At 40.8% G+C, this 11130-nt stretch overlaps 1 protein-coding gene across 1 annotated transcript; it reads right to left on the bottom strand.

Moving 5' to 3' along the window:
• Positions 1-4288: 4288 nt before the first annotated feature.
• LOC124012214 lies at positions 4289-8188 on the bottom strand. Its single transcript, XM_046325690.1, has 10 exons — positions 8064-8188; positions 7650-7754; positions 7323-7421; positions 7150-7197; positions 6956-7036; positions 6633-6857; positions 6273-6319; positions 5096-5165; positions 4919-5008; positions 4289-4465 (listed from the first exon to the last, which is right to left on the bottom strand). The coding sequence occupies exons 1-10, from the start codon at positions 8142-8144 to the stop codon at positions 4289-4291; spliced, it is 1023 nt and encodes a 340-aa protein (XP_046181646.1). The 5' UTR covers positions 8145-8188.
• Positions 8189-11130: the final 2942 nt, after the last annotated feature.

The raw sequence follows: 11130 nt of genomic DNA, 5'->3' as shown, positions 1-11130 counted from the left end.
CATTGTTTTGGCCCACGGGACTAATCATTCAGCTGGGGTTGCAATTTTAGCACACAATTTCAAATGGACATTTTTTGTTTTCTCAAGTGGACTCCAATGGACATTGGCTAGTAGCGGTCATCAACCACATGGACAGATTATTTGTGTTGTGTAATGTATAAGGATACTGTTCTAGTCCTCCAAATAACGTACTTCTAGAAGAAATTGAAGAAATTCTTAAAAGTCTTGTGAGAAAATATCTATCCAGTCAGATTATAGTTGGTGGAGATTTTAATATGATTTATTCTAATAAGACTGATATATTCCCCCAATGGCCTAAAATTGGTGTGAACAAGTTGGTGAATTTCTGCTAAAGCCTGGACTTAATTGACAAATGGAGAGTTAAAAACCTTGGAGAGAAACAATACACATGGAGTAATAGAGATCATTCTTTACAATGAATAATTGATTTGTGGGTGATAACCTCTAGTCTTGAGCCCAACACTGTAGAGGTAAAAAAAATACTGCCTGCAGTCCTGACAGATCATAAAGTCATATAGTTGACTGTAAGATTTTGCAGTAATGACGGTAGCTACATCTAATGCAGAATATGGGAAATATTGGGAACTGCTGAAATGTAAAATCCGCTCAGCCTGTATTAATTATGGAAAACGGCTTGCTTTAAGGAGATGGGAGGTAGCTGAAATCTCTAAGACAATTGCGGATATCAAAGAGATTGAGCATCTTGATCTTAATGAGAAAGCTAAATTGAATGATTTACAGAATCAACCATATACATTGCGTGAGGAAAAGGCTAGAGGAGCTTTCATAAGATCCAGAAAACAATGGCCTGAAAATGCGAAAAGAACAGTAGATACTTTTTTATATTTGGAAAAGAGGAGAGGGGAACTCAACACACTTCGGAAATGGAAGATTAATGGGGTTACCTCTGAGGATAGAGAATTGTTATCAGACTATACCACTAAGTTTTGTGACAATCTTTACTCCTTAGATAACAATTTGAGTGACTCTAAGGATCACCTTGATTCTATAGAGAATGTTAATTTGGTTCGTGAAGAATTCAGTCGGTCTTGTTGTCAAGATTTATCCATTATGGACATCCATTATGGGGTTGCTCAGTTAAAAAAAAAAACAAATCTCCAGGTTGTGATGGATTAACCTCTGAATTTTACAAAACCTTCTCTGAAGAAATAGCACAATTTTGACTTGAAACCTTTAAGGAGGCTATAAAGAAGGGAGAACTACCTGCCTCTCTGAAGCAAGGGGTTATTACTCTTATACCTGAACCACGCAAGGATCTCTTAAATATGGATAATTGGCATCCAATCACACTCCTAAATAACGACTACAAAATTATAGCTTTAATCTTTGCAAAAAGGTTCAAGTCTTGCTTGAACGATCTCATTGACATTCATCAATCAGGGTTTAAGAAAGGGCGCCATATATCTAATAATCTGAGGCTGGTGTTAGACTTGGTTGAGTATTGTGATTTATTGGATGACTTCTCTGTTATCCTATTTTTGGAAATTTCATAAAGCATTTGATACAGTAAGTCACAATTTTATCTTTGATTGTCTTAAGCATTTGAAATGTGGTCGTTTTTTTTGTTTACGCTATTAGAACTCTGTATAATGGTGGCAATTGCTGTATAAAACTCTGTCATGGAACATCCTCAAGGTTTAACATTTACAAAGGAATATGACAAGGTTGTCCAATTTCACCTTTTACATTTTTTTGTTAGTATCTCAAATGTTATGCTCATTAGTTCATAAAAGTCCATTTGAAGGCAATACATTCCAGGCCAGAGAGATCAAGATATCTCAACTGGCGGATGACACCTCACCTTTTTTGAAAAATGTTTAACAAGCTAGATTAGTATTGAATATCGTGAAGCAGTTTTCCAAAATCTCTGGTTCGGCATTAAATCTTTCCAAATGTGAGATGTTTGCTTTGAAAGAAGCTGACAATCCAGCAGATTGTAACATCTCTGAAAATGATAGTGTAACCTACCTTGGTGTAAAGATCACCAAAAATCTTAAGGCTGTGAATGATCTTAATTTGAACCCTGTAACTGAATCTGTCAATAAAAATGATCCTCGTGGTTAGGGTTGGATTTAAGTCTTCAACGAAGGGTGCTTTTATCCAAAGCTGAGGGGCTATTTTATGCATCCTATCTTTTTTCATCTATTGACATTCCCAAATCCACTTGCTGTACCTTAGATAGGCTTTTGTACAACTTCATATGGAAAAACAAGCTCGAGACCCCGGGACTTGACCCCGCCCTGTGCAACTGGGTCCTGGTGGTGAGGGTAGGAAGCAACATATCCACCCCGCTAATCCTCACCACTGCCACAAGGGTGCGTTCTCAGCCCTCTCCTGTACTCCCTGTTCACCCATGACTGGGTGGCCATGCACGCCTCCAACTCAATCATCAAGTTTGCAGACGACACTACAGTGGTAGGCTTGATTACCAACAACGTTGAGACGGCCTACAGGGAGGAGGTGAGGGCCTTCGGAGAGTGGTGTCAGGAACATTTCTTCACCCTCAACATCAACAAATCAAAGGAGATGATCGTGGACTTCAGGAAACAGCAGAGGGAGCACCCCCCTATCCACATCGACGGGACACTAGTGGAGATGGTGGAAAGTTTTATGTTCCTCGGCATACACATCACGGACAAACTGAAATGGTCCACACAGACAGTGTGGTGAAGAAGGCGCAACGGCGCCTCTTCAACCTCAGGAGGCTGAAGAAATTTGGCATGTCACCAACAACACTCTTTACAGATGCACAATCGAGAGCATCCTGTTGGGCTGTATCACCGCCTGGTACGGCAACTGCTCCGCACACAACCGTAATGGGTAGTGAGGTCTGCTCAATGCATCACCGGGGGGCAAAATACCTGCCCTTCAGGACACCTACACCACCCGATGTCACAGGAAGGCCAAAAAGATCATCCAGAAGGTGAGGTCAGTACAGGTGCATCAAAGCTGGGACTGAGAGACAGCTTCTATCTCAAGGCTATCAGACTGTAAAGCAGCTATCACTAACATTGAGTGGCCGCTACCAACATATTGACTCAAATCTCTAGCCACTTAAATAATAAAAAATTGGATGTAATAAATGTATCACTGGTCACTTTAAACAATGCCACTTTATATAATGTTTACATACCCTACATTACTCATCTCATATGTATATACTGTACCATACCATCTACTGCATCTTGCCAAAGCCGCACGGCCATCTCTCAGCCATATATTTACATGTACATATTCTTATTCATTCCTTTACACTTGTGTGTGTATAAGGTAGTTGTTTTGAAATTGTTAGATTACTTTTTAGATATTACTGCACGGTCGGAACTAGAAGCACAAGGATTTCGCTACACTCGCATTAACATCTGCTAACCATGTGTTTGTGACCAATAAAATGTGCTTTGATTTGATTTGACATGATGTAAAATTAGTTTGAGATTGACAGATAATGTTTAAATGCAAAATACTTTATTTAGTGTTTGGGATCTTCAACTCAGTTTGCAACCCTTAATCCAGCAACCCTTAATCCAGGCTGGACAGGAGGAAGTCAACCGGCATTTCTAGATTCTCCATCACCTGCCACGATAGCCTCTGTGGGCTTTCATAGATGGACTCATCGAGGTTGAAGATGGAGTCCAACCACGCCTTCATCTGATCCTGACGACAACAGACACATCATCAACAAATAGTTAATCACCAGCTACAAAGAAAAGGATGACAAACCATCACACACAGTTCGAGAGAGAGAGAGAGAGAGAGAGAGAGAGAGAGAGAGAGAGAGAGAGAGAGAGAGAGAGAGAGAGAGAGAGAGAGAGAGAGAGAGAGAGAGAGAGAGAGAGAGAGAGAGAGAGAGAGAGAGAGAGAGAGAGAGAGAGAGAGAGAGAGAGAATAAATAAATATGCACCTTAATGAGGAGGTAGAAGTTCCCAGCAGACTCTGTCCAGGTTCCTCCAGGAGGGCGAATCCTCATCATCACTTCCATGAGCAGATAAAAGAAGGTACCAGGCCTCTGGAGTAGGAACAGGGGACATGAGTGAGTGTCTACAGACCTGGTATGGCTACAGTGTGGATGGGGTAGATAAACAACAGGATGTTTACATTATTAGGGTCACTTACAGATGTTGGAAGAGATGTTTTTCCTTCAAGAAGGCTCAGTAGAACGAATTCATAAAATACATCCGTGAAATTGATGTGGTTGATCTGAAGTCAAACAAATAAGATAATTACATATTTTTCATTGACAAGCACTTTAGAAAGTCTCATTGAGTAGATGTTGGATGAGCAGACGGTGCCTGCAGCTAACGCTCAAGCTTGCATGTAAACCTACTCCTACAAGAGCCATCTCCAGCTCTAGTTGCTCCCTGTTTGCTGGCTCATTAATGAAGTTCACCAGGATGTCGTAGGCCTGCTGAAACTGCCTCACATCCTCAAAACAAAACAATCATACAATTCCTTAGAACTTGGATCATAAACTCAAAGCTTCAGGTCTGTAATTCAGAGGGCCTCTGATTGTTTGGCTTGTAAAACATTGGAACTTTTCAACTAAAACTTATGAATCACTATTGCCTAAATGTAAGTCACTGGGCAAAGACTGGTTGAATCAACTTTGTTTCCTTGTCATTTCAACAACAACAATGTAATGTGATGATGTTGAATCAACATGGAAAACTGATTGGAATTGAAAAAAGTTATCAACATATTTTTTTCACCAAACTTTTAACCTAAGTCCAATGACATGGTAAATTTTTTTGGATTGAATTCACATTAGTTGACAACTCAACCAAATGTAACTAAACACGACACGCTGAAATGACATCTGTGCCCAGTGGGAACTATATATCTGGTCTGATGAATGTTGTACAATTATTTGAATGGTTACCTGCTGGTTGAGCTCGGACAGTCCACTCAACACCATCCTCCCAGCGTGGATGAGGTAATTAAGGGAGGTACTGTCTGAGGATGTCAGAGCCTGTGAAAACAAGACAGTACATTTAGAAATGGAACAGAAATGTACATAAAATGAAATTCAAAAGGTGGCAAATTCCCACTTTCTCACCTCCATAGCACGTCGGATACCAGCCAGCCTCAGAGAGAAGTTGCTTGGCCCTTGGTTTCCAAAGTAACTCCTGTAAATAGAAATGTTTAGTAGCAAATGTGCAAAATAAGAAGCTAAAGCATACATTAATGCCATGAGATGAAGATATCCTTTAATGTTAGCCTATGTTACAACTGCAGGATTTAGAAAAACCATACCAATGTAGGATCTTAATTTGATCACTCGTTTGTTGCTGAGACACTTGTAGTGTATTTTAGTTTTAAAAAGGCTTTTAAAGTTTATAATTACAGACTTGATTTTCCCTAACGAAAAATCTATCAACCCCTACAAAAATGTAAATTATAATCCACATAATAACAAATATTTCCCATGCCAAGAGTGTGCCAAAAGTGTGCAAAGCTGTTGTCAAGGCAAAGGGTGACTATTTGAAGAATCTCAAACCTAAAATATATTTTGATTCCATGTGTTTCATAGTTTTGATGTCTTCGCTATTATTCTACAATGTAGAAAAGAGTAAAAATAAAGAAAACCCTTGAATCAGTAGTTGTTTGAAAACTTTTGAATGGTAGTGTATATAAAGTGTTTCAACTCGATATCTGAAATGCTAATGGTGTCTTCTTTTTTTAAGACTATATCCATGTGTGTGAGATGTACACTTTTGTTTCAAGGTAGATTTGTTTAAGACTACTAAGAAACACTGTGTGTGACTGTCACACCCTGACCATAGAGAGCCTTTTTATTCTCTTTTTTGGTTAGGTTGGGGTGTGACTAGGGTGGGTAATCTAGGTTGTTTTTTTCTATGTTGGCCTGGTATGGTTCCCTATCAGAGGCAGCTGTTTATCATTGTCTCTGATTGGGAATCATATTTAGACAGCCATTTCCCCTCTGTGTTTTGTGGGATCTTGTTTTTGTGCTGTTGCCTTTGAGCACTCCAGATCATAACGTTTTGTTTATTCTTTATTGTTTTTTTGCGGTTCACTTCAAATAAAAGATGTTGAACCGATTTCACGCTGCGCTTTGGTCCGAGTGTTCTTATGACGATCCTGACAGTGACCCTGATTTAGCCCACTGCAGTAAAAGGTTATTAAGGTCCTACATCTGTATAACTACAATATAGGGGCAGATTATTTCAAAGCAAATGTTTTTACTATAGATGAACACATGAAAGCAAACTCACCACAGCTGGGGCACATCTGCAACATTATGTTGCTCCTCCACAAACTCCTAAAACAGACATCACATTAACATCAACTCTGGGCTCCCAAGGTAAGTCAGTTAAGAATATGTTCTTAACTAACTTACCTAGACAAGTAAATAAAAATAAATACTAAACTGCATTTCACCTGCAACTGAAGAGGACAAAACATTCAGTGACATCATAACAATACTTTCATCCTGACCTAAAAACTTGACAAACCTGTTGAAACCAAAACACTGTGCTTGGAACACAATGACACTGAGACACACACCTGTACACACAAGTACAAATGTCAGGAAAACAAATAAAAAGGATTATTGACTGTAGAAAGAGTTTTACCTGAGGAGTGCTGTCAGGGGTCTGGTCCTGGGTGAAGTGGTAAGGTGGAGGGGAAGGGAACGGGGGAGGCGGAGGGGGAGGTGGAGAATCCTGGGGGAACTGCTGAGAGGAGCCAGAGGATGGCTCATGAGGGGTGGTGATAATGTCAGAGGTAGAGAACTGATACGTCATCATGTCATCCCCCCTCTCCTGGAACCCCTCCACTGTGGTGGAGATATCCACCTGCTATTTAACAAACAACACCGTCAGCCCAACCACAATGTTGAAAACCCCTCAACCAAACACTGAAATAAATCCTACCACAGAGAAACAACGAGGCATACCTGGGCGTCCTCATAATAGGTGAACTCTGACCTCCTCTTGACGAGGCAAGACCTGAGTCCATGGATCCTTCTACCAAGGTACTAAAAATGAGGATAGAAATTTAAATGTATCATTTCATTTTGTCAACATTTATTTAAATAGGTAAATGGACATTTGCCACTTTCCATTTTCTTTTATGAGTGTTTGACTGTACCTTAATACCAGTCACCTCCTTGTTGGTGAGGACCACCTGGACATTACCCTTTCAAAGAGGCACATTGGAAAAATTACATTTCATTCAGGAAATATAAGTAGCCCTATATTTGGTGCATCATTTGACAAAAATCAGGTGCATTTGAGATGAAAGATCAGTTGAGAATCTCTCACCCATGGGTCCAGGATTTTTTCCTGAATGACTCTGCTCCACCACAGCTGTTTCTCCACTCCCCTCACAATGCACAGGTGATGCATGTCCTCTTCATTTTGCTATAAGGAAAAACGGCTTCAGTCTGCAAACCTCTCTGTATATTTTAGATTTCTATATCATTTGGCAGGTGATCACCACTGGCAGTGATATAGAGCCCACACGATGTTCGTACAACAACTTTCCTCTAGGTTTCAATTAGGACCAGACATACAAAAGAAACGCCAGAGACAAATGGGAGTTAAAACACACAGGTGTGTTCATAAATGTTAAGAATATGTCTGAAGTACCTGCACTCGTCCATAACGGATTAGCCAGGTATGGAAATGAAACGAACCCCAGTTCCCAACCAGCTGCATCTTCTCAAAGGGAAAACCAGAGTCTTCACTATTTGGCTGCAAAACAAAGACATCCCCTAATTGTAGAGCTTTCTCTGTGATTATTAATAAACAGACCAAGGAATTAAAGCCAGACAGGGCTGCTGCCCAACCTCCTCATCCATATACTAAGGAACAAGACAGGATCAATTTATGAGTCAGTTTGAATGATAGACTGGTGGCCTATAGGAGTGACAGACTGGTATATGGAGGATCTCAAAAGGAGGCCACTGCATTATAGATTCTAAAAGGGTTGACAGTTGAACTACACAGGTCTGTGTTCAAATGTTAAGGAAACATCTGAAGTATCTGCACATGAATGGCTACCTGTTCAGTTTGAGAAGTCAGTTCCTCCCACACCAACCTCCCTACAGGAGTGAAACAGATGAAAATCGGCTGCTCCATCATGAAAATCTGTGAGAAAATGAGGGAAAGGACAACAAAGTATTTCACGACCATAGTGGATACTGAAGGTAATCATGCCTATTAGAAAATATGATATTTGTCCAATAATCTGCATGGTTACCTGTGTGTTTAACACTGTCAGCTCTCTCACTATCATCCTCCCAGCAAGGGTAAGGTAATAAGTCAGCTGCAGTTGTAAAAAATATGGAATAAGTTTACAGAAACGTATTCCCATATTGTTCTTCAGAAAACGTCATGTTTGTGTTTAAGTTACATAAACCAGTCAATAGACCAGAGCGAAGACAAGAGAGTATCAGTACTGTTGGACTTACAGAGCTGGGAACCCACAGAGGTCCAGACCAAGGGACTAAAGCCAGACAGGGCTGCTGCCCAACCTCCTCATCCACAAACTAAGGAATAAATCAGGATCCATTTTCAAGTCAGTAAAATTACAGTTTGAATGTCAGATTGTTATTGAACCAGTCCTGATAATGAAGCAGTATTGTTATAGCCTGGGTGCCAGGCGGTTTCAGCTCTCTGACAACTCCTTATGGGATTGTCATGCAAATATAATTTTGCATGATGGAATTGGCAAGAGAACAGAAACCGACCGGTACCCAGACTATTGATAGGCCTACAGTATTCTTACCTGAACAAGGACTTGGTCCTCCTGGTCCAGGGTGGGATCATGATCTTAATGAATAAACAATAAAGGATTATTTTCTCTAAGTTGAAGAAATACTACAAGACACCAAACATCTGTCCATGTAGTTAGGCTGAACTTATAATTGAATTGTGTTTATATTGTATGATATCACATTGTATTTATGTGTCTGCATAATGTTCCAATATCATCAATTAAACCTAAAGAAAAGGTTTGGTTTCAGAGGAGCATGTTCGTTTGTTGTTGTTAATAGTGGAATTACTAGCCATCATCATGTCATCAAATCAGTCCTAAATGGCACCCTATTCCCTATTTATAGCACTACTATTAACCAGAGCCTTTTGACCATATTACTAAGGGCCCTGGTAAAAAAAAAATAGGGAATAGGGTATAGGGTGCCATTTTAGACAACGCCTGAATATAGTTTCAGTCCTGACTATAGAGAGCATGTCAAAAAGTAAGGAGGACCACGGAACTCTTCATATCATTCATTAAAATGCCTTCATTTGTATGTCATGTTCAAGGGAAACCATGTTTAAAAACTTTCCATTGAACATTCGATACAAATAAAGGCATTTTAATTAATTTTATGAAGAGTGCCTTGGTCCTCCTTTCTTTTAGACGGCCAATTTACCCCTTTTACCAAAGAGCACCTTCTGTCTACCAAAAGCTTCTATTGTGTACCTTAGCAGCGCTTCCCTTCCTCCTTTTTTTCTACATGTTTATACAGTCAGTATTGCTATTTAGACATTGTAAAATATGTAAATGTACCCTCTTCAAAGGTGACAACACGGTCCACGATCTCCAAGGTGGCCGGTTCATCCTCAAGGACGCCGTAATATTTGTTATGAAAGTAGACTGCCGAACCCGTCGCGATCACCAGGCCAGCTGCACACAGAAGCGGCCGCTCGCGGAGCAATCTCAGCGTGGTCGCTTTCAAAAACTACTGAATGTAGGCCTACTCATTATCGCCCTTCATGCTGCTGTGATTTGACCGAGTTCAAGACCATATGACACTTTCTTAGAATTAAATTGTTTTATAGGGAACCATTAATACGTCAAATTATTCCATTCGGAATGGTTGGCAATGTCACAATGGGAGGAACATGTTTACCAAACTGATTAAAAAACACTCAACAGTTACATCAATTAAATTGCATTTTGGGGATGATTTGGGAGTTTATAAAATTGTGAACCATGGTTTAGAGAGCAGTGGGATTAGAGCAGTTTAGCAAATACATATGTCTCTAACACCGAGTAGAAAAAGGGGCTGCGCCACAATACATAATGCGCTCTCCATGGTTCTGAAAAGGAACGTTCTTTCCTGCATTCATCATCTTCCAGCCCACTCACTGAACCACTCTCACTTTCACATTCGATTTGTCAAAGCATTCAACTTCCACGCGTGGGACTAAAACATAAATCAAATTAAGATCCTAAATCTGCATCAAAACATCCTGTGTAGAGGGGTGGGGGATTGTGGCAGATATCACAGGTAATCAGCCTTTGTAGATCTGAATATGAAGAAGAGACAGTTGAAAGGGGATGAGCCGAAAATATGTGTCATGCAGGTGAAGGAGGACCCAAACGCGACTTAACAGAAACAGAGTTTATTAATGCTCAAAAACCGAGTAACTGAAATCCTCTAGACAGTAGAGGGGAAAACGACTGGAGAAGCGGCCACAGACTGCAGGTCGCTTCGGGTAGGCGCTGGCCGTAGTCAACTGTGACACCTGCTCACACGCAGCGTCTGAAGAAGGCACAAAACACGACAGGACAGGGTGATACACAATCACGGCAAAAAACACGACAGGACAGGGCGAAACGCAATTACAGCATGGAATACAAAACAAGGAACCGATGGATCAGGAACGGATCACAAAGGAATAAATAGGGAGTCTAATCAGGGGAAAGGATCGGGAACAGGTGTGGGAAGGCTAAATGATGATTAGGGGAATAGGAACAGCTGGGAGCAGGAACGGAACGACAGAGAGAAGAGAGAGCGAGAGAGTGAAAGGGGAGGGGAGAGAGAGGGATAGAACCAAACAAGACCAGCAGAGGGAAACGAATAGCATGGGGAGCACAGGGACAAGACATGACAATAAATGACAAACATGACAGTACCCCCCCACTCACCGAGCGCCTCCTGGCGCACTCGAGGAGGAATCCTGGCGGCAACGGAGGAAATCATCGATGAGCGAACGGTCCAGCACGTCCCGAGACGGAACCCAACTCCTCTCCTCAGGACCGTAACCCTCCCAATCCACTAGGTATTGGTGACCCCGTCCCCGAGAACGCATGTCCATAATTTTATGTACTTTGTAA

This window comes from Oncorhynchus gorbuscha, linkage group LG24, assembly GCF_021184085.1.
Source record: "Oncorhynchus gorbuscha isolate QuinsamMale2020 ecotype Even-year linkage group LG24, OgorEven_v1.0, whole genome shotgun sequence".
NCBI lineage: Eukaryota > Metazoa > Chordata > Actinopteri > Salmoniformes > Salmonidae > Oncorhynchus > Oncorhynchus gorbuscha.
Note: the sequence above shows the minus strand (reverse complement) of the source record. Positions and strands in the feature narration are given on the sequence as shown.

What these genes read in the sequence shown, in the direction of transcription:
- LOC124012214 (XM_046325690.1), bottom strand. Translation starts at nt 8,144, where the DNA reads ATGATGGAGCAGCCGATTTTCATCTGTTTCACTCCTGTAGGGAGGTTG. An exon ending in TGACTTCTCAAACTGAACAG is followed by an intron (nt 7,755 to 8,063) that starts GTAGCCATTCAT and finishes TTTGTTTTGCAG; the next exon opens with CCAAATAGTGAAGACTCTGG. An exon ending in GTATCCGACGTGCTATGGAG is followed by an intron (nt 5,009 to 5,095) that starts GTGAGAAAGTGG and finishes TTGTTTTCACAG; the next exon opens with GCTCTGACATCCTCAGACAG.